This window comes from Cucurbita pepo, chromosome LG05 (assembly GCF_002806865.2).
Source record: "Cucurbita pepo subsp. pepo cultivar mu-cu-16 chromosome LG05, ASM280686v2, whole genome shotgun sequence".
In the NCBI taxonomy this organism is placed as follows: Eukaryota; Viridiplantae; Streptophyta; class Magnoliopsida; order Cucurbitales; family Cucurbitaceae; genus Cucurbita; species Cucurbita pepo.
Window position 1 is genome coordinate 2,207,852 of NC_036642.1, and position 23,734 is coordinate 2,231,585.

The following is a 23,734-nucleotide window of genomic DNA, read 5'->3' on the forward strand; positions in this document are numbered from 1 at the left end:
GGGTGGAGCGTGGGGTTTTTAGTCAAAGTTGAAGTGTTTGNGTCCTCGTGAAGTTTGTTTGAAATATGGGTGGAGCGTGGGGTTTTTAGTCAAAGTTGAAGTGTTTGATTATAATCTAATAATAAGATCTTAGAGGTGCATTTAATCAAGAAAGCTGTAACTTTTCTTTCTCATTACTAAACAGATCGGCTGCTTTTCCCGATAAACAAACCAGCTTTGCTCTGTCCAAACCTGACAACTCCTTACCCACTTTTAAAAAAAAAATTAAAATTTTAAATTCAAATAATAATAATAATAAATCCTACTCCCAAGTCTTTGGTGAGACACTGTTTGATGTCTACTTCTAATAACATCTCCCTGTTTCCCTCCCTAACCGGTTCACTTCTTAAGATGGCTAGCGTCCTCTTGTATTAACCCATTGATGTGCTTTTGTAACAACCCACTGTGAGCCAGCGTGCTCTAGTAACACCCCTGAGTTTCTCTCTCCAACCGTCTGGGGTTTATGTCAAGCCTACCACTAGTAAATAGTATATACTATTAGTCTCCTAATTTTAAAACGGAGAGATTTTGGTATAAATACACAAATTTAATACTTGGAATAGGAATATAAGTTGATGGATTGTATGAAATTTGATTGTGTTAGCAAATGAAATGAAGTCACGTGCACGGCAAGGCATAGCTGCAAAAAAATCATATACCCATCTTTTACCCTTTAATATTCCTCACCTTCCTCTTTTATTATTATTTTTTTTTTAATTTTTTTTTTCTCCCCATTTTTCTTCTTATTATTAATTTAGGGTTCGTTCCAATTTTTTGCAAAAAAGAAAGAAAGCAAACCCACCAAATTCCCCTTCGCCTTACGCTTTCTTAATCCGCCATTAACTTAATTAAACATGTTTAGTTAGCATGCACCACTAACTTAATTAATGTGCTAAATTACAATTAAAATTTTTTTAAATACATTCGCTGGCGGTGGGCCCCACACTTCGTGTTCTTTTATTTTTTAAATAAATCATATAAAAAGCTTATCGAGTATTATAATTTTTACACGTTGACTTTTACGTTAATTTACAAAAATAATGTTTCGTATATATTATTTGAGATTAAAACATGTCCAATTATTGAAAAATGAGGGGTCGATTTGATTGGTGTAAAATGAATATATTAAATACGCTACAAACATTATGACTAGGTTTTATGATATATATATATATATGTGGGTATAAGGCAATGATAGGGAGCCCCATAAGGCTAGAAAAAGAGACTTTAAGGTCGGGTTGTGTGAGGGAATATGAAAAGAATGAGGAACTGTCCATTGAGAAAAAGAAAAATGTAGGACCTGCCCTCCCTCGGTAGGGAAGGAACAATGCTAACTGAAAAGAGAAGGGATAAAAAGTGAAGGGATGGACCCTTCCTTACATTACATTTCTTGGAGGACTTATATTAGCTGAACTGGAAAGTTTTGGACATTTTTAGGGGCACTGACCCTACACTATTCATCCATTACCTGTCCAACCACATGCAAAGTTATAAACAGAGAGATCCAATATAATAATAATAATATATATATATATATATATATACATGTTCGTCTCTCATCTAATGATACAAAATGTTTGACATATGGAAGATTTCATGTACACGGAAACGCAACATTTTTTAAAAGGGTGTGGGAACTTGTTTCTACTGGCCGTAGATTTGGGCTATTCAAAATGATATCAAAGCCTAACATTAGCCCTCAAGACGGGTGCATTGTAAGATCCTAAATCGATTGGAGAGGGAAACAAAATATTGTTATAAAGACGTGAATAGCTTTATCTAGCATATGTGTTTTAAAAACTTTGAGGGAAAGTCTGAAAGCAAAAACTCAAAGAGGACAATATCTATTAGTAGTGGACTTGAGTTGTTACAATGTCTCCATACTAAACACGTCTTAAAACCCTGAGGTTGATATGTGTGTGTTTTAATACTCTGAGACTGATATGGATCAAAGCGGACCTATAATGATATTTTGACTTTTCCTTTGTATATAAGTCGTTGGTTTATTTTATTTTATTTTTGGGAAGGAATTGTATATCACATCCTTCTTCTTCTTTTTCTTTTTCTTTTTCTTTTTCTTTTTTCTTTTTTTAAAGCATAGTTTAATTTTTTTAATTTTTTTTATTTTAGATTCTAGAGGCAAAACCTTGGTTACTTAAGGATTAAGGGTTTCAAAGATAATAAAGGAGTGGAAGAAACAATTACGAATCACGGATGATTATGCGTATTCGTGACTAAAAATAATAAGAACTTTAGATAGCGATAGGGAAGAATCATTCTTCCTTAATTTCTCATTTTTTATATTAAATTCGGTACCGTCATTAAAGACCATATAGTAATTTTAATACATGAATAAGATTTAGAGATATTAACACGACCTAGTGACTTAGTAATGGCTTCTCTTCCGCTGTCCCATAAAATTCTTCACTTAATTTTGCCGAGATCAAATTTTTCTAAAAAAAATATATAAGGTTTATGATTTTTATTATTTAATTAAATACAATATGGTTTCTTATAAAAAAAAATCAATTTAAATGGTTAGAAATTTATATGTAAAGAGAGTGTTTTAATTTCCTTAAAATATAAAATATTAATTTATAAAAGTTTAATATATTAAAAAATCAAGGAATTCGGCCCATGTTGCAAAGCCCATCTGAATGAGATCCGTTTCATGAAGCTGGTCATGGGCCGAACGGAAGCCCAATGGATTCTGGCGGGCAATTTAAAGCCCAAAATTATTAAAGCATCAATTGGACGGCCCAGAATTTGATTTTAAAATAATCTAAAATATTAAATGGTAATGAACCGAAGTGTGGAAGTCACGTGCCTTTGATGATTAGCTTATCATTTTATGTTCAGCTTTCCAAACGTGTGGGGTCCCTTTTGATTTTCCTGAAATTAAATATATATTTGTAAAAATTAAAAAAATAAATAAATTATATATTTGGTCAACTAACCCATGAGGACTTTTGAGAAAATAAATCGTGAAAAATCTTTTTTGGACCCATTTAAGTAATTTACTATATTAAAAATAAAATAAAATAATATATATAAATATTTTTTTAGACTCATTTAAGTAATTTATTATATTAAAAATAAAATAAATTAATAGGGCGTTGGAAACTATTTAAATGAAAACGTTGTGATTAAATACATGATTAGACTGATGACCCACCTAAAAATAATAATTAAAGAGACATCTTATCTTATACGAGACAAATTATTCAAACGTAGTAGCTTTATAATAACTATTAAATATTTATTTAATAATTTTTGTGTAAATATAAATGGGAGATAATTTTTTTTTTTTTTTTTTTGCAATTATTAATATTAAATAATAAGGAAAAAAGGGATGTGGGTGAGTGGAGCCCACGCGGTTGCAATAAAGTTTGGCATCTCTATGGTATGCTTAGGAGCACAACTTTAGACCTATTATGTCCCCACCGCCCTTGGACTTTTCACAATAACTTTCCCTCGGATAAAACAATGATACGAACCAAAATAGATAGTATAATAATATTTTTTTTAATAATGTCGATTATAAAGATTGAAATTGTTGGACTTTAGATCCCACCGGAACTTTTGTTTAAGGAATGATCATGAGTTTATAAACAAGAAATACTTTCCCTATTAGTACGAGGCAGGCTTTTTGGGGAGCCTCGACATTATGTCTCATCTTTTCAACATGATTTTGTTCTAAATTATGGTNTCAATATATTAAAAAATCAAGGAATTCGGCCCATGTTGCAAAGCCCATCTGAATGAGATCCGTTTCATGAAGCTTGTCATGGGCCAAATGGAAGCCCAATGGATTCTGGCGGGCAATTTAAGGCCCAAAATTATTAAAGCATCAATTGGACGGCCCAGAATTTGATTTTAAAATAATCTAAAATATTAAATGGTAATGAACCGAAGTGTGGAAGTCACGTGCCTTTGATGATTAGCTTATCATTTTATATTCAGCTTTCCAAACGTGTGGGGNAAGCCACTCGATATTTTAAATGATCAGGTTCGGGTTTATCAAGGTTTTAATTTTTAGTTCATATATACACTGATATAAGCTTTTCTTCTTTGTTTCGAAACCATTTTCGGGTGTTGACTATTGATCATACGTGTCAAAACCATCAAATTTGAACACTTCTTATAGTAATGTTCGAAGATAATTACATTTTTGATCCTCTTTCTCTCTCTAAAAGCTTATGGCATTGATAATGAAAGGTCACATCTTTCTCTGTGGGGCTCATCGCACATGCTAAGCATTCCCTAAGTCAGAAATGGATGCATGAAATATCCATATCTCACATGCAATATTTGTTTTTAGTTATTTACATTTCATTAAAATGCTCTAAATATCGCATCATATAATGTTTACATTATGAGTATCAATCCTCCAACCAACTGATACTCACTTTCTCTCTCTCTCTGAAACTGTTATGGACAACCAATGCAGCGCTTTTCTGGGTTGGGCTTACTTCTTCCAAGGAATGGTAAAAAAGTTCTTCTTTTCATCAATATTTCCAGAATTTGGCTTCTGGGTTTGTTTCCATTTCTGATTTCTTTGTTGGGTTTGTGTGCTTTCAAACAGAACATTGAAGAATTGAGGCATTCGCTTTTTTGTGCAACTCTTGAGCTGGAACAGATGAGGACTGCAGTTCATGAGGAGCTAAGAAAGAGAGATGAACAGATAATTAATCTCAAAGAACTTTTCAGCAGAGCCAATCGAGAGAGGGATGAAGCAAATGAAAAGATCCAGAAGTTACTTATTGAGAAGCTTTTCCTTCAGCACCGAACAGGTCAACATTCAGGAATTTCTAGTGTTGAAGATGAACCACGGAAAGGAATTGATTCCAACAATGGCTTCTCCTCGTCGGATTGTGAAGAAAGCATTGTATCGTCTCCTGCCATTGATCCAATTCCGCCACCACAGTTCGCTACATCTCTGCCGCTACAAGCACCGTCGCAGGCCGCGGTCGAATTGGTGTCAGAGAAGCCATTGCCTGAAAAAGGTAAGCTCTTGGAAGCAGTGATGAAAGCAGGCCCTCTGCTTCAGACTCTGCTTGTCGCCGGGCCTCTTCCTGAGTGGAGACACCCACCTCCACCACTTGAATCGTTCGAGATCCCACCGGTGACAGTTCCTGCAACGCCACCACCGCAGCTCCTCCGGGATTCTCCAGTGACATTCAATCGTAGCAGCAACATTACCAACTGTGGAAGCAGAAAAAGAGCTTTGTTGGAAGGCTCTGATTCTCCAACCGAGACGAAGTGTCGAAGGCTTGCTCCTCGCTGACCACTACAAAAACCAGAGAGCAGCAAAAACACAATCATAGTATAGTATTTCTTTTTCATCCTCCGTCTGAGAAACGGGTCGAGTTTTTCCAGAATTGTTTGTCATATAAGATGCAATTCCAATTCTGAGATTCATCGTGTTTGATAGCTTGTCTTAGATCACAGCAAAAACATAATAACTAACAGATCAAACACTCAACACAATAGTTTACAGACTTTCATACCTCCAAAATTTCCATCATTTTGGCACCATCATGTTGTATTTCAAGTTCAATCCGGTGTCTGCCTAATTCATAATATATCAAAATACAAATCAGAACATTAGGCAGGGCGAAGAACTGTATCATCAAAAGCTTCATCCAAATATGATCTTTGTGTTTCCATATCTGTGGGATTACCTGGGGAAGAGGGGTTGGGGAATCATATTCATTTCATAGCAATCTATAGATAATATCAGAACCATACCAACCAATGAGCAAATAGGCATATTCAGTAAGCAAACAAGCCATTTTCAAATTGCATAAGCATGTCCAAGTGAAGACAAAATAAAATTTTTCTCCGAAATCTCTGCCAGTTGACCACAAATGGCTATACAAACAGGCCATTTTCAGCACAACGCCATGTGCTGTCTCTGCCCAAGTCAACACGGTGATGTTTGTTAAGTTAACAGGGTAGACTGCACTTTAAACAAATCTTGACTACTTCGATCAAATAATCAAACCGGGCATGGGATTGGCTGTCTGGCTATCTTGTTTCTTCATTTGGACAAGCTTCTTGATAGCGAAAATGTAACAACTCAAGCACACCGCTAGCAGATATTGTCCTCTTTAGGTTTTCCCTCTCGGGCTTCCCCTCAAGGTTTTAAAACGCGTTTTCTAGGGAGAGGTTTCCACACCCTTATAAAGAATGTTTTGTTCCCCTCTCCAACTAATGTGGGATCTCACAATCCACCCTCTTTCGAAACTAGTGTCCTCACCAGTATACCGCCTGGTACAAAGAACACATACGTCCAAGAAAAAGCTCAGGCTTGCCTGAGAATGGCTACTACAAATCCAAAGATAAACTTGTAGTGACAATAAAAACCATATCAAATGGACAATAATATGATACGAGCAATACCAGTATTCCCTAGAAAGGAACATAATACACCATTGAAAACAATAGAAAACAGTACAAGAGACGGCTTCTATAATTTCATAAATTACCATATCAAACGCAAAAAAATTGATTTCACATTTTGTCTACATTGTTAAAAAAGATTCAAGAACATATATGGGCCTATGAAACTCTTATCTCAACAGCAGAAAAATAATCTATCCATTGCAAGGAACATAGAGATCAGCTAAATTCTGATAGGCCGACATGACATGTGCACCATAACACCAGATATGGTAATTTGTCATCAGTAGAAAAATCCAGGGTGCAACATATTTGGAATGAGTTAAAACTTCAATCCTCAGCCGTTTTCATCCCTATCTTGATTGTTTTGATGGTTGTGTTTCTCAGCATTCTACATGTCGGCAACCTAATTTGAAAAAGGAATGTGTGAATGTTAGAAGCTTTGCAAGAACAGTATTGAGAAATCCATGGAACTAAAGCATACACGGGGAACCCCATTGTTCGCATCATGAATAGGAATTAAAAGACTGACCTTCGGTTTAGGAATAATTACAGCGGAGTCTAGTACAACGTTCCTCGAGCATTGATTCAGAAAATCCATCTCCTAGGAATATATATTAGCGGCATAAGAACAAGAACTTGTGCTCGTGAAACATACCTGCCTGCGTACATATAGGTTGGACAGGGCGGCCGGAAGAACTGAGAATTGGCGATAAGAGTTTTGGGTTCTGATCGGACTGTAATTGTTACCTCTTCAATCGTCGCCGTGGGTTCATTTTTCTTTGAATTGAGCTCTTCGAACTCTGCGGCTTGCTTATTCCGACCCTACGTTCTTCGCCCATTTTGAAGTGGACAACATGGGCCGAATTTAGCCCATCAAATAACCTAAATGGGCCGGATTTAGCCCATCAAACAATCTTCAGCTACAATTTGCAAGAATATATATATAGTGTTCTGTTCTTGAGAAAAGCAGGAAGTTAAAATGTAATTTAAAAGCATCATGTGGCTATTCTATGAGGCTAGTCTTCTCGATTCATAAATGTTTGGAGCTAGACATCGTGTGATGGACCAATATTGAATTTAATGGAAAATATACAGCAAAAATTGTTAAAACAAGGCCGAATTATTGAAGATAGTCATAAACTTTGGTATTTGTTTCAATAATGTTCTTGAAATTGAATTGAACATCTGCAGAAAATTATGCAACAGACCACCACACGCGGCACTGAAGTTTCAAGCACAGCAAAATCGGGTGACCCACGTAATCGTGTAGTATTTAATGAGACCGATGAAGAAGATCAAGAAGCATGGTTCCTTGGAGGAAAGGGAGCAATCAGTTTCAAGCAGCGATTGTGCCCCTTGCCGTACCCGCCATGTCGTTCATCGGCGTGCCTCTTTCCTGGCAATTATTCCATGATGTCCAGCAATTGTGTTGCTAAAGATTTGCTAGCAGAATCATTCAGTGACTCGACTTGGAGCTGCTCCATCTGGGTTCGTTGTTCTTTTCCTGTAAGGGGATGCCCTCCACCTGTTTGTAAAAATGCCACTTCGTATTTCCTGATCTTTTTTTAATGATTTTCGAGCCTTGTGGGTGCTGTATGGTTTTTAAATCATTTGATTTGGTACTGCAAGACTTAGTGATTGAAGTTTTTGGTGTCTTTTAGCCGTATTTCGTCTGGTTTCATAGGATCCAAAATACATNGGACTGTAATTGTTACCTCTTCAATCGTCGCCGTGGGTTCATTTTTCTTTGAATTGAGCTCTTCGAACTCTGCGGCTTGCTTATTCCGACCCTACGTTCTTCGCCCATTTTGAAGTGGACAACATGGGCCGAATTTAGCCCATCAAATAACCTAAATGGGCCGGATTTAGCCCATCAAACAATCTTCAGCTACAATTTGCAAGAATATATATATAGTGTTCTGTTCTTGAGAAAAGCAGGAAGTTAAAATGTAATTTAAAAGCATCATGTGGCTATTCTATGAGGCTAGTCTTCTCGATTCATAAATGTTTGGAGCTAGACATCGTGTGATGGACCAATATTGAATTTAATGGAAAATATACAGCAAAAATTGTTAAAACAAGGCCGAATTATTGAAGATAGTCATAAACTTTGGTATTTGTTTCAATAATGTTCTTGAAATTGAATTGAACATCTGCAGAAAATTATGCAACAGACCACCACACGCGGCACTGAAGTTTCAAGCACAGCAAAATCGGGTGACCCACGTAATCGTGTAGTATTTAATGAGACCGATGAAGAAGATNGCAAGCTCAAATCCTAGAATCTGATCGATTGGTAAAGCCGTCTTGACGAGGGATTGATGCCTTATTGAGGTGCTATGGAGACGAGAATGAAGAAGTACAACCNGTTTATGGCGTTCCACTGAATCAGCCTAAAAAAAGAAGCAAATAGGGAAGACCCCATAGAATGAGGAGGGTAAGAGCTTCTTGTTTGGTTTCCATCGTGTCCCTCTCAGTCCCATGTCACCACGCCTCTCTCTCTCTCTCTCTCTCTCTCTCAACAAGCTGTCTCTGTACCATTGAGCAATAAACTCGGGCGAGCTTTACTTCATCAATCAGTTCTCTACTTGTTCTCTTGACATCAAAGATTTTTCATTTTTGTCCCATATGATTGACCCTTTTTCGCTTTGGCTGCAATATAGCTTGGAGTTTTTCTCCTTCCTCTGTTCTCAGATCTGGCATTTACTTCTTCCAATTTGTTCTGTCATTTGTATTAATTGAGCCCTCTTCTCCATGCATCTGAGGCTGTCTGATCCCGACTGGTTTTTTACAGGGATTCTGCTATAACTGTTCCTTAGCAAGCTCAAATCCTAGAATCTGATCGATTGGTAAAGCCGTCTTGACGAGGGATTGATGCCTTATTGAGGTGCTATGGAGACGAGAATGAAGAAGTACAACCAACTGAGTCCCCAGAGGGCTAAGGTGTGGACTGAGAAGTCGCCCAAATACCAACAGACTCGCAAGGTGCCTGTGATTTACTATCTATGCAGAAATAGGCAGCTCGAGCATCCTCACTTCATGGAAGTACCACTCTCATCCCCTGAGAGACTGTATTTGAGAGGTATTGCTTAATCAAACTGTATGAGAATATGTTGGCCCTTGCTGCTAATATTATCCCCTCCCCCTCCTTTCCCAACGATTTGATATGCTTTAAAGTAGTTTTTGCCCAGATGTGATCAACAGGCTTAATGTTCTCAGAGGAAGAGGCATGGCGACCTTGTACTCTTGGTCTTGTAAGAGGTAAACTATTTGCAATCTTTTCATTTTTCTTTCTTATCTGTTCGGATGTGGAGAACTATTGGAGAGAAATCATCTGAAAACTCTGAGATGTCTAAGTTTCTGAAGTGTTGGAATGTAATCTGTTGGGCCTAATTATGCAGAGGCTACAAGAATGGATTTGTTTGGCATGACCTCTGCGAAGATGATGTAATTCTTCCGGCTCATGGAAATGAGTATGTTCTCAAAGGCTCAGAGCTGTTTGAAGAGTCCAATTCTAGTAAAGGTTAGTATAAAAACTTGGCCATATAACGGTTTCTAGACGTAATAAGTCTGGATACTAGGTTCTGGTTCTTGTGTCAAAGAAGTAATTTAAAAATATTTTGAAAATTGGATAGTTCCCACAGACCCTTTCAGTTCCATCGGCAATGTGAATATTCAGCCATTGAAGCAGTTACCTGATCCAGCATCTTCTCATAGTCAGGATGATTCTTCATCATCTTCAAGCATGAACGGAAAAGAAACTAAAAGTTCTCAAGAAGATGACCTCTCGCTGTCTGTCCTTCGACCCGATTCATCAAGCATTTCACTGGATTCTGGAGGTGGAAAGAGTTCATGGGGTGGTTGTTTTAGCTTGACAGAATACAAGGTGTACAAGACTGATGGCTTGTCGGATGCGTCGACTCAGACTGAGGAAAATGTCAGCACACCAAAAACACGAGAAACTTGTACAAGAGGAGTTTCAACAGATGATGGGACCCTAGAATTGGAACGTAGTCAGACCGTTAACAATGAGGCTTCAAATCGAAAACAAAACTATGATGCCCCTCAGGATTCAGTTTCTCCACCCCCATTGTCCTCTAGTGCTTCCTCTTCAGCTGGGAGGACTGAAACTTTAGAGTCGCTCATCCGAGCCGATGCGAGTAAAATGAACAGTTTTAGGATTGTTGAAGAAGAAGAAATTCGGATGCCAACCAATGCAAGACTCAAGGCTACTAATGTGTTAATGCAACTTATCTCGTGTGGATCAATATCAGTAAAGGACCATAGTTTTGGACTCATTCCATCATACAAACCAAGCTTTTCTCACTCCAAATTTCCCTCCCCATTATTCTCTACTACAGTGATGTTGGGAGAACTCAACCGCCTGTCTGAGAATCCTAGGATGATGGGCTTGAGATTGGAAGACAAGGAATATTTCAGTGGTAGCTTGATCGAGACTAAAATGCTGCAAGGGGATGGAGTTACAACTTTAAAACGATCATCTTCATACAATGCTGACAGGTACCATGGTTTTAGTGGATAGAGGACCTAATTGTCCAGTGTATATCACCTTAACATGCCAAAGGGTATTCCTTGTTTGGATTGATGAAACTAATGATCCATGATTGTGCTGTTTTCTGCCATTTAATTTTCTTCGCCTCGTTGCGTAGGAAGTTAAGACGATATAAAGTTCCTACGCTACATTTTTATGCCATTTAAAGCTCAAAGATTGATGAGAGATTATGCAGATTTGTACATAAGGTTTTTTTTTGCATATGAATGTTGGTATTTCCTGTTTATTTTTATACAATGCTCATTAAAAGTTGTGTTGTTAGCAGAGAGCTTTAGCGATATGTATGGTTATTTCTTCATAAGGCTTCCAACAATGAGCTAATTCTGTAGGACATTTAAGCAATTGAATTCAGCAGAAGACAGAAATGAGTCGTCCTCAGGCCACTCAAAGTGCATTCCACGGGCTATTAAAGCATCACTAAGCAAGCAACCACGAGGCGAGCCAATGAAATCTCCTACTTCCGATCGACCGAGAACATCTTCTGATGGAGTTGATAGCTCAAAGTCCATAAGCCCCAGTCCCTCCAATGATAGCAGTAAAAGGTGTACAGAGTCTTGCTCCAGTAGGAGACAGTCTAAAAGGCTAGATTCCTTTCGAGAAGACGAAGAGGATGTAGTCAAGATCGAAGAAAGTTGAGTGCAGTCTTGCAATTTTCTTAGTAGATTGTCAAGTTTTTGGTGAATCTGGGTTGACATTTTGTTCAATTTTCTTTTAACAGGCTTGCTTCAGGAGCTCGGGTTATAATCTGGTCAAAATCAACACTTTGAGGCAACCTAAGGAAAAGCATGGATGGATGCCTGAGCTTTCGGCCAAGTAGAAAAAGCTCGTTGCCGCCAAAATCATCCTACTTTTAATCAGTTCTTCATTGAATTCAATCGATGGTGATAATTGGTTGGTGGGTCCTTGATGATTCTGCATATCTCCAAGTGTAAAAAGGGGAAAACCACCAATCTTCAGCTTTGAGGGGCGGGCGAGCAGGTTGGCGCTGGACAAACGCAGAGAACTAATGGGTTGGTTGTTTTGGTTGTCAGGTCAGCTAATATAAAATGATAGAATTATGAATCCCTTTTCATTTTGTTCTATTCAAACACATTGGAGCGAGCCAGTCATGGGTTCACTGTCTTCAAAGCTAGATGAGTCTCAAAAGCCACAATTTGGGTATTTAAAGAGATGCCCTTTAAATGTTTCTGTAAATTTAAGGCATCTTTATCTAGAAAGGAGAAGTCTGTTCCTTCCTAAAACAAAAGAAACTTGTCTTCACGTGTGAGAAGCCTTGGAAAGCGTGGGGGGGTTATGTTCAGCTGTGTGTCTGTTTGTGAATTGTGAAAGCTTTTCTTGTGCTGCATGTAGTGGGGATGATATGATAGTTTAAAGGCAAAAAGATGCGTTATTTCGACAGAGATTTAAATGCAGAAACCTTAGAGACATACCCAAAGCAAAAGACAAGCATGTCAGGATAATGGAGGCTGCAGAGTTGCAGTGAACTGAGCTGACAGCTGAACCTTTTTTAGGTAACACTATATTGTTGTACTACTCTTCTTATCATTTTGAATGAATGGAATGGTAAAACTTCAAATATAGTTTCAGTTTTACATTGCATTTCCCTTTTTTTTGTCGACAATAATGAAAAAGTTATAAAGACAGAGAGAAGAAGAAGAAAGTTTGTGGAAAAGTTATGGTGGGGGCATATAGACATCATAAATGTCTCACATGAGTACCAATTATAGTCCTCACTTATTCCTTCACCCTTTATTGCGCTGGATTATCGTTAGTTTTGAATAGTAATTGTCGGTACTTACTTAGAATAGATTGAGCAAGAGAATAGCCGGATTATGTAATAGCTCAAGTCCACTGTTGACAGATATTGTCCTAATTGTCAGATATTGTTTTCCTCGCCAGCTAACGTGGATCTCACAATCCACTCTCTTTGAGCCCCAGCATTCTCGTTGACACACTGTTCGGTGTCTAGCTCTAATACTTTTTATCTGCTAGTGGTGGGTTTGGGCGGCGGTAGGAATAAGAATTCAGGCTCTTACACTTCAAAACTTTTAAAAGTGTTCTACCTTGGGAAGAAGAATACAAAAACAGGGTTGGGTTTAAACGGTCGGTGAGGGTGAGGAAGAATACAAAAACTGGGTTGGGTTTAAACTGTCGGTGAGGGTGAGGGTAGTTTCGGGATTTCATTTGTAAGAGAGGCAAATATGAACCTCCAATGTGGGCCGTGAGGAAAGCAGGCTCCTAAAATGGGCTACAATTTAGTTGGGCCTAATGGGCTTTCATTTGTGAGAGACGATGCAATATGAGCCTCCGATGTGGGCCGTGAGGGAAGCAGGCTCCTAAATGGGCTACAATTTATTTGGGCCTGGGATTTCATTTGTGAGAGACGATGCAAGTATGAACCTCCGATGTGGGCTGTGTGGGAAGCAGGCTCCTAAATGGGCTAGAATTTATTTGGGCCTAATGGGCTTTCATTTGTGAGAGACGATGCAAATATGAACCTCCGATGTGGGCGTGAGGGAAGCAGGCTCCTAAATGGGCTACAATTTATTTGGGCCTAATGGGCTTTCATTTGTGAGAGACGATGCAAATATGAACCTCCGATGTGGGCCATGAGGGAAGCAGGCTCCTAAATGGGCTACAATTTATTTGGGCCTAATGGGCTTTCATTTGTGAGAGACGATGCAAATATGAACCTCCGATGTGGGCCATGAGGGAAGCAGGCTCCTAAATGGGCTACAATTTATTTGGGCCTAATGGGCTTTCATTTGTGAGAGACGATGCAAATATGAACCTCCGATGTGGGCCATGAGGGAAGCAGGCTCCTAAATGGGCTACAATTTATTTGGGCCTAATTGATTGATTGATTGTGGGTGTCCACGGCCCAATTAATAAACAATCAAAACGACTGACCACACGATTAATTAATGGACAAGGAACCATTGGTTTATGGCATATGGAGACATATGCCAAAAAGGGTATTTCCACGTGGGAGTTGTGTGTCAAACACAATTAATTAATTTAATCAATTTATAATTAAAGTTACTCAACAATATTAACATTTATCACAAATTTATTATTTTGAAAAGGGTTTGAAAGATCAAATTGAGTTAGGTTGAGACATTTTTTTATTATTGTAAATTTTTTCAACTCAAACAATTTTAATTAAATAATGAATGAGTTAAATTAAACCCAACCATAAATTTTTTGAATTCGATTAGTTTCGAGTTATTTATTTCAATTTAAATTTTAAATAAAAGTAAATTCTTAGTTCATAAAAGATTTTGATTATTTATTTTCAAACATTTCACTAAAATTTGTTTAACCTTATGTCATTATGCATCTAATCAACTAATCAATATGGATTGATAAAATATTAAACGTGTTTCATAATAAAAATTAAAGATGCTTCTTAGTTCTAATCACTTTATAATCTCGATCATTTTGCTATTCAAGCTTTTGAAATCACCATAGTGTTTGATATATGATGAACATGAATGAGTTTGAGCTTCAAGATTTCATCCATGGAGACAGCCTGGATGAATATGTGAATCTCATTCATGAAAATCCCATCATCAACTAATGGTGTGGATCCAATGCTTCATTCCAACATCCTCACCAGTTCTGATCCTAATTCATTGTTGTTTAGTTCATTGGAGAGTTTCATTAGTATCTTGAAAGATGTCGAAGACGACGATGAAAACGAGTACTCTTTCTGTCACAATGACTGCAACAAAGAAGGCAAAGGTGGACAGATCCAGCACTTTGGTTTCTGAGCCAAGGAGGAGGGGAAGGATGAAGGAAAAGCTTTATGGATTGCGTTGATGGGTTCCAAATATAACTAAGTTATATGAGAATAAACCATTTATTATAAGGGTGTGGAACACGTTTTAAAATTTTTGAGAAAAATCCGGAAGAAAAAGCTCAAAGAGAGTAGATCTCACATTGGTTAGAGAGGAGAACGAGGAAACTGTACTCTAGTAGACGCGTTTCAAAATCTTGAGAAGAAACCTAGAAGGGCAAGTCCAAAGAGAATAATATCAACTAGCAGTGGGCTTGGGCGGTTATCGTGTTCTCTAACACAAAATTTACCATAACCATTGGATGTACGATGACGACCTAAAGTGCAGATGGATATGGCTTCCATTGTAGGGGATGCAGTTCTGTACGTGAAACAGCTCCAAATGCAGGCAAAGTAGCTCAAAGCAGAGATATCAGTTTTAGAATCCTCAATCAACGAAATCGAGAACCCTAAACCCTAAACCCTAAGATAATTCAAGTACATCGGAAGCAAATTTCATGGTCAAAGCAGCTAATTTAACCTGCAATTGGGGTATTTCTTCCCTTTCAGCTGGATGTGTTCCAAGTGGAGGAAACAGGGTTTTATTTGAGGCTGGTCTGCAAGATGGGTGAAAGAGTAGCCATGTCTGTTTACAAGGTTCTTGAATCCCTTACCAGTTTCAATATTCAAAGCTCAAACTTGGCCTCTGCTTCTGATAGACTCATTTTCACTGCTACAGTTAATGTTATTACTTCCATATGATTTGAATTCAAATGCTTTCAAACCAGAATGAAATTATCAATCATTACGATGGTTTTGCAGGTGAGGGACTGTGATGTGGACATGAACTTGCCAAGTCTGAAGATTTGGCTTGCTGGGGCACTTCTTAACCATAATCACACCTTAATCTCTCTATGTTTAACCTTCTAAGCCTGTAACTATTTTCATTAGCAACTTTAATTTGTAATGCAAGGCCATTTGAACGGAATTATAACTTTTAAGACTACAACTTTCTCCGAATCATAAAGACCAAATTTACAACGGAGACACTGTCGGGGAATCCCCGCAAACTTTTATGAGGCATTCAAGCATCTTGTGCAGCATGGGGGAGTTTTTGAGGAACATGGTTGGAGTGGCAGCTGCACAGTTGTGTTCCTTCGTGAAGAAAAGTGCATTATCTGGGAGTAGGATTCTGCAGACTGGGGAATGCTTCAGCTTTAGAAACATCTTTTAAGGTTTGTTCAGTTCTGTCACAAGAAAGTAAGCATACAGATGATCGGCTGTATTGTTCTAGAGTTTTAGACGACCGGCTGCACAGTTGTGTCCAATTCTCACCTCGCTACTCTCAAGGATCGGTAGGTTGGTGGGTCAATCCAAAAACCTCCCTGCAATTGAAACATGGTTTAGATGATAATGTAGAGTAGACCGTAGAGCATAAATATTACGCCATCTTAAAAATTTGACATTAATCCAACAAAATATTACATTGCTTAAGCCACAAGAAACAAAAGGTCAAAGCAAAAAACCCATCCACCACATTGACCACTCCTGAAAACCATCCATAAAATGTGTGACGTTCTTTACATTTATATGTATATTACCAACCAATGAGAAGCCACCTTCCACGAGGCTTAGGAAGGAGCTCTCAATCGGAACAACTTAATATTGATAGATGGTTCCTAATTTTCAATAAGAACAGGAACTCAATCACCATATATACATAAAAAAAAAAAAAAAAAAAAAAAAAAAAAAAAAAAAAAANCCGGAAGAGGCAGCCCATTGTCACCAGGTATTCGGTGTAACGTAACGATAACCACTAAAGAGAAGTATGCAGATAGACAATTCACATTTTACATCTGTAGTCATCGCTTGAGATAACTGATGGTGAAGGATCACAAGAGAAGTCCCACGTCTGAAAAGCTTAAATCATGTATGTCAAGTAAACTATTTCAAATCACTTTAAAATAAACCATAAATTATGCAGGAGCAGTACATGCAGATAACAGGGAGACAAAAACACTGCGGGAGGAAATGAACAATGAAGTATAAATATATAATCGACATGAAAACTCGTCTTACCAACGCTTTGATGAAGCTGGTAACATCTGCGTGCATCTCTTTTTGATTGAATGATTGAAACCGTTCACAGGTGCAGGGAATAGGCATCGAGTTCCATTGTTTAAAATTTTGATTATGTTTGAAATCCCTCATCCAGACTGCCACACTTTGACAGGATCTGCAATGTTGTGCCCCCAATTATCCAAGCAGTCGCTTCAGGTTGATGCTGAAGAGGGTTAAGATGGAGAAGACTTCCATCATCCAGTTGCACTCCATAAACAAATGGAAGCCTAAGTGTCAGAAAACTCTCGGGGGGCAAGACTACTTGACATCCAAGTGCGAACTGCAGTTTCTGCTGTCGTCCAGGAACAGAGGGGGGCAGGCAAGACTCCTGCAAGAAGATGATCAGTCAAGGGTGTAGTACCATACCGGATGAGGGCATGAAGCATGTGAAAAACAAATGTTGATCAGTCAACTACGGAAAACAAAATGTTTAGAAAAGTCTCAAGTATAAATCACCAGGAAAAAAGATGCTATGTGGCATGTTGTAATTAGAAGCCATTACAGTTTGGCCTCTTTCAATTGGTAGATAGGAGAAGCTAGTTGCAGTAGCTCTAAATGCGCAAGGTTTTAATATTACTATCAGAGAATGTATGGACAAATTCAGGGAGACATTTTGGCTGGGGGGAGCTCTTTTTCTATCTTTAATTGTTTTAACCTCGATGGTATAACAAATAAATGTAAAGCTTTTCTTTAAACTCTGAGATTCAAAGGGTTAAATATTTGTGACAACATCCAACTCACAACTCCTTACAGATATAGCTCCCCTTGTTGGTGCATTCTCTGCAAATGCAGTCGTGGTAGAGTAAAGCTCTTTTTTCTATCTTTAATTGCTAACTTCAGATAGGCTTGATAAGAAAAAAATAAATAATGTAAAAAATAACTTTTCCATCTCGATTATTTTAGGCAATGCACAAGCAAAGTCAAACTCAAGGAGAAAAAACACAGCAATGGTCGATTTAGCATTCTTGCTGTACATTTCAAAATGACACATGTTAGGATGTTGCTAATTAATACTTTTCTGCATACTCCTTGTCTTTTAAGATCATATACCAATTTAGTAAGTGGATTTTGATCGAGTTGGAAGAAATTGTTTTTTTTTTTTCCCTCAACTCTTAAAATCAAACATTAAAGAATGAAACAAACAAGAATTTCCATAGATCAACCTGAATCTATTTTGAACTTAGAGATAAATAATATACAGCTTAACATTTCATGTTCCACCCCAAAATAAATAGGAATGCATATTCATAGAAAATTGGGACAAACCTCAAATTGTATCACTGGATGTGTAGCCAGCACTGTCGGAAAGGGAGGCGTCACCTGCCACCACATTTCCTTGGTTATTATTTATTTTGGTTATTGAAAAACAAAAAGGAAACAGTAAGATAAATAAGATGCTTCTTTACAATATGCTATAAACCAAAATTATGAAAATATTAATTTCATCATGGAATATCAACAAGTGCAAGAGCCAAACATGCCCTCGTTTAAAGTTTAAAAGGTGAGAAAATAGACCCAATATTTCTTTTCTTAAGAAAGTAATTTCACGATGAAATACAAAGTGATGGGAGAGAAACAAACACAACTTCAACTCCTAGCCAAGTAGTTACTAATACATAACTAATGTATGTTTGGAGGTGCTTTTGAGAGTAAAAAATTAACATTCCCCAAAACATTTCTCCATCAAAATCATCAATTTGGGAGTAACCTAAAGTGCTTTTGGGAAAAATTGACAGAATTTGTAGAGTGTTTTTGGTCAAATGTTTAACTGGGAAGTATTTAATTTATTGTCTATTTGAAAATAAAGTTCACATAAATACGTAATGCTAATGCACTATAAGTTATGGTAATTCAGCATATTATTACTTTTGCCACCTAGACATAACAAAGTATTTAAGACAAATATTTAAGGATAAATCCATACAGATTGAAAATAATGATTTCAAGAATAAATTTTAAAACATTTATTAGAGAGACTGAAAATAATAGACATGGTTTTGTTTATTACTTCTATATGATGATTATGTTTAGTAATACTTTATTATATATTTTTATGCTTACTATCAACGTTATTTTAATTTTAATCAAGGCTTATCCCTCACGTTGCCTTGAGGGGTATGTCTTATCCCTACAAGAGAAAAAAAGTTTCAAAACCATTTTTAGCCCAAGATGAGAAGGCAAAAACAAGTTATTCATTAAAATAAAAAGAAAAAGAAATCTTTCACCGCTTTTCCCCAATTTCCCCTAATCTATTCTTTCTAGTCAAATTAATCAAAGGACCACCAAAAAAGAAACCAATTAAAAGTTCGTCGCATCATCAAAAGAAACCAAACACTTCAAAAGAATCAACAAGAATGGCTTACCACAAAGATCCTTTGAAGTTGAGATATCGTGCCAGAGAACTTAACATTTGGGGGATCTTTCTCATTCTTAGAGAGCTTGCAATGTGGGCAGTTCATGAAAATTGGTAGGTCTCGATTCAACATGAAAAAACCAGATCCATTGTCCTCAATGCCAATATACTTAACACCTTTCTCAAGGTCTTTTACAGAATTGGAAACCGTTGCACTAACAGATGTCAGATTGTTTGATGTCATCCTTCTAGTGCAGTTTGACTGATCATCTGAATACATGCTGCCACCACTCACCGCATCCTTTAACTTATCTAAATTTCTCTCCTTACTTGAGAACGTTGCATTTGCTGAACTAACACTATCATGAGATTTACCATGACAATCACTTTTACCATATCTCTGAGGACCAGCTAGATTGCATGCAGCACCTTGCACAGGAGTATGAGATTTTTTAATTGTTGCATATGATGATCCAAGTTCCTTAAGATGCTCAGGGTTTAGTAAGAAACGGTGTCCATGAGGGCATTCGTGCTCAAAGCCAATATATATAAGTGTTTGCTTCAGAAGAGTGTTTTTTGTTTTTTCAAGACTATTTACATTCATAGGAACTACATTAGTACCTATCCGCAGAAAGGAGTCACTATCTGAATGCTCATTGCCGCTAATCTCAACTGATTTTTTTGAAAGACTAATAATATTTTCAGAGTTCTTGAAGCCACGGTTATCAACAGTAACACAGCCTCGTTCATAATTATTAACATCCTTATTTTGTTTGATGCCCTTATCCATACCTGGTGAAGAGTGTATCCTCTGCTGGAGAGGTGAAAATCCAACATCTGGACCTGAAGATCCGGCTACAACCTCAGAAAAAGGTTTTCGCAGGGTAAAGTTGGGAAGACCTCTGCCACTTATGCTTTTTTTGTCTTCAGCTATGTTTTCTGAGGAATTTCTCTCATTATCAATCCCAGGCTGTGAATCCCCCGACTTCAGTTGTGCTACATCTGCCCTCTTCAAGTTTACATTTACATTAGGTTCAACCTTAGAGTCCATGAATGACTTAACTAAAGAGCCATGCAGCATTATATTCTCCGTTAAATCATTTGGAGTCTTCCTTATTCTGGTATTAATTTTCCATTTGAATAGGAACTTTTGAGTGGGATAGAAACCACTCTGGAGTAAACCTTTTGAAGGTTCGTAGTACTTTGCACCACCAACTCGAATCAGAGACCATGATGATGGCTGAATGGGTCCTGTTACGCTTACTCCTGGTAACTGGAAAACTGGAAGAAAATTGTCACAGTCAGCAAAACGGTTGAAAGTGACATTTGCTGCTTCAAAATCAAAAGGATCAGATCGTAGTCGTCGTGAACGGCCACAAGCACAAGCATGTAGGAAGACATATCCACTTGAATGAGTTTTTTGCATGGCTTCTGAAGGTGAATCTCCATTCTCTGTGCTATGTCTTTGATGCATACATGGTTTTCCTGTCAGACTAACGGCATCACACAGCTGCCTCCCAGAATTCCAAATGGATTTGCATTCTTCCTCCAACCTTTTGGCAAAATGTTGCACTGCAGGTCCCTTAACCATTGAATGGAAAGCAAGCAAAGCCTTCTCTAAGTGGGCTTCATGCTGTGAAGTGGGGTAACAAGCAGGTAAATCTCTTAGATAAACCTCCTTTGCAGCTGGTAATGCTCTTTCACTCCATGAAGTTGAAAACTTCATATTTAAACCTTTACCACTTTCCAACCAAGATACAGCAATATCTAAAGGATCCAGACCCTTCAAAGCATTTCCCTCAATCAACGCAGAAGGAATGTGCCGGTGACGTGGTTTTCGTTTACTGATTTCCACTTCATCTATGCAACCACCTTTTGCACAAAGAATTCCCTGGAGAATCTGTTGACTTGAAGATAACCAAATCTCCATACTAGGAAGCTCAGGAGTGGTAAAGGCTTTTCCAGATGCAGCTGATGCGGCAGCTGCAGCAGCAGCAACAGCGACCATGCCAACCCCACCAGCTGAACCACTGCTTGTACTATGCACCAGCCCCCCTCTACCCCTTAGAATGTCTGACTGCCGATAGATAAATTCCCTTAGAGATACTATATCCTCTCTGCTAGCACTTTGACCATGACTTTCAAGCAGAAGAGAATCTGAAGTAGCTTTTCCATTCAAAACATCTTCCACGAGGCTTGTGGCAAAGTCCAGAGACTCAGCTGTCCTATTTGCAGACTTGTCCACCAGAACAACGGCTTTTGATGAATCAAGTGAAAACAAAGGTGCAGAACTTGAGGCACTTCCACCTCTAGACCCTGCATGACTGGTCTCAGAACCAGAAAGCGTTCGACATTTCTTGATTAGAAAGCGAATTTGTGTTTCAAGAGATGACTGCAATTTCTTCCTGAAACCACCTTCTGATTTGCTCACAGGACGGGCAAGCACAACTACAGATCCAGAACCTTTAACTGGTAAATTTGGCCTGGACATACTGTCTGAACTTGGAGACTGATTAATTGATATTGTATCTATTGCCTCCACATTAGAACTAGCCAACGGGCCATCTGAGAAGTCATCAATAAAAATAAAAAGTATGACTGGAGTACACTGTCCAGGAAACAATGAGGTATATGAACCTAAACCTGACATGACAGAGATGCCGGAAGCATTGCGTGTTAATATAGAACCACTTCTAATGGGAGAAGAGTTGTTAGACACGGCTGCTGAACCAACAGATCGTGAAGCAGATGAAGAATGCAGCCTAGATGGCAATGGTGGTGTAGCTCGAGATTTTATAAATGGAGTTAATACGTGCTTAGCAGATTGCAGCGCTCTAAATTTTTTCAAAATATTAGTATCAAACCGCAACCCCTCTTGAATATATATGATTACATGGCAGACCTGCATCAGTAATTGAATTAAATGTTTGGCCAGATATCATATGTTGAAACTAAAAGGGGGCACCACACACTGCTTATTTATCAAGGCCCTACAAAACCAAACGCTCATCCAATAATTTTTTGTTCAATCATTCTTAATCTTACCAGGATAAACAGCCTAAACAAAATTAGACGACGCTGAATCAAAAGATTGTCCAATCTCCGTTTCGTTTCTAAATAAGCAATTTAATATATTTATGCATACATTTAGAGGGTTTCATTTTAATGATAGGGAGGAAACGTTTAAGCTAAAAATGCATATTGAAAGCACAATTTTAGCACAGTGCAGCTCTGTCAAATAACTCGAAGACAAACATCTGAAGTTTCACAACCTAGAGCTAACGAAAATTTGCTCTCAACCATTTCACCGAATGCTCCATTTAGGATACGAGCAAACAATCCAAGTAAACCATTTCGATAAACCCAGACGTCCAAACATAAAGGGAAAGAAAAATAGAAAAATACAAAAGAGAGAGAAATTGACGAGCACTCACAGAGAACATAAAAAGCATTCCCTGAAGATCCCCAAAATCATGTTCTTCAATCGCCGAATCATAATCGATTTCGGCATCGAACACAGAGCCCCTGTGGGAAGAAAACTGCAAAAAGAGAATGCCTCTCTCCTCCTCATGATGATAACTAATTCTTCGCCGCTTGAACCAATCTCTAACTTCCTCTTTCTCAACATCCAATTTTTTATCCAATTTACCAGACCCAAACACATTGGAATCGATAACTCGATTAATGAGCTGGATCGAATCATCAGGTCTCCTGCCAATGAAACCGACAACAACGATACCGTCGGAAAAACGAGCAACAGAAAGCGACGGAGATGGCGACGAAGGAGCTAATGAAGTAGAGGGATCGGGTGAGGCAGTACGAGAAGGGAGAGGCGTTTGAGATGCTGAAGAGGAAGTGGATGTTGATATCGGTGGTGGCCGGACAAGTACACGCACAGAGGACGAATTGGACATGTCCATGAATGAGAGAAAAATTGAGCTCCAGATGCAACTGGAACTGCTTCAGTGCTCAACTTCTGACGACAGGCACCTAGCAGAATTCCTTCACCGAGGCGGGGAAGCTCCTTTTTTTGCCCCCCCTCCAATATTTCCGTTTTAAACAGATAATTACTACTAAATTATTTAGGGTTTTTTTTTTCCTCTTTTTATATTCTCAATTATTTACTTATTTAGTAATAATTATTTTATTTATTTATTTATTTTTCGAGGGCATTTTTGTCCTCGAAGTAGTCTGCATCTTCATAAACACGTCTATTCCACCAAACCTCTCTGTAGAACAATGCTCAGAACGTTGCATCTTTCGTGCAGGTCAAAACTTACTCGACAATGAATTTTGTTACCTTAAGATCATTATAGTTATAGTTGTCGCTTGTCGAGACTTCGGTCATCAGCTCTCCTATTATCGGTCACCAACTTTCTTATTGTTTATTTATTATTAAAATCAATAGAATTGGAGTCATAATTATATTAAACTATTTTAAAAAAATTTATAAAGACAAACA

At 37.9% G+C, this 23,734-nt stretch overlaps 3 protein-coding genes and 1 long non-coding RNA gene across 12 annotated transcripts; 2 read left to right on the forward strand and 2 right to left on the reverse strand.

The window, feature by feature from the left end:
• Positions 1 to 4,303: 4,303 nt before the first annotated feature.
• LOC111794783 lies at positions 4,304 to 4,907 on the reverse strand. The gene is made up of 2 exons (XR_002815131.1): positions 4,800 to 4,907; positions 4,304 to 4,702 (listed from the first exon to the last, which is right to left on the reverse strand). It is a non-coding gene; the product is annotated as an uncharacterized LOC111794783 (long non-coding RNA).
• On the forward strand, positions 4,438 to 5,462 carry LOC111794782. Its single transcript, XM_023676920.1, has 2 exons — positions 4,438 to 4,526; positions 4,625 to 5,462. Exons 1-2 carry the CDS (start codon positions 4,473 to 4,475, stop codon positions 5,324 to 5,326), a joined length of 756 nt encoding a protein of 251 aa, XP_023532688.1. The 5' UTR covers positions 4,438 to 4,472; the 3' UTR covers positions 5,327 to 5,462.
• Positions 5,463 to 7,590: 2,128 nt separating this feature from the next.
• Positions 7,591 to 12,619, forward strand: LOC111795423 (protein UPSTREAM OF FLC-like). Of its 8 annotated transcripts, none has more exons than XM_023677845.1 (7): positions 7,591 to 7,953; positions 9,242 to 9,529; positions 9,639 to 9,708; positions 9,849 to 9,970; positions 10,083 to 10,968; positions 11,350 to 11,652; positions 11,739 to 12,619. In XM_023677845.1, the coding sequence occupies exons 2-7, from the start codon at positions 9,340 to 9,342 to the stop codon at positions 11,785 to 11,787; spliced, it is 1,620 nt and encodes a 539-aa protein (XP_023533613.1). In that variant the 5' UTR covers positions 7,591 to 7,953; positions 9,242 to 9,339; the 3' UTR covers positions 11,788 to 12,619. The 8 variants fall into 8 exon arrangements, with proteins under 8 accessions (XP_023533613.1, XP_023533614.1, XP_023533616.1 ...); XM_023677846.1 differs by having other exon boundaries at positions 7,591 to 7,935; XM_023677848.1 differs by lacking the exon at positions 7,591 to 7,953 and adding an exon at positions 8,719 to 8,806 and having other exon boundaries at positions 9,360 to 9,529.
• Positions 12,620 to 16,566: 3,947 nt separating this feature from the next.
• LOC111795761 lies at positions 16,567 to 23,326 on the reverse strand. Of its 2 annotated transcripts, none has more exons than XM_023678331.1 (5): positions 22,707 to 23,326; positions 19,283 to 22,174; positions 18,186 to 18,239; positions 16,878 to 17,247; positions 16,567 to 16,710 (listed from the first exon to the last, which is right to left on the reverse strand). In XM_023678331.1, exons 1-4 carry the CDS (start codon positions 23,190 to 23,192, stop codon positions 16,990 to 16,992), a joined length of 3,690 nt encoding a protein of 1,229 aa, XP_023534099.1. In that variant the 5' UTR covers positions 23,193 to 23,326; the 3' UTR covers positions 16,567 to 16,710; positions 16,878 to 16,989. The 2 variants fall into 2 exon arrangements, with proteins under 2 accessions (XP_023534099.1, XP_023534100.1); XM_023678332.1 differs by having other exon boundaries at positions 16,567 to 16,718.
• Positions 23,327 to 23,734: the final 408 nt, after the last annotated feature.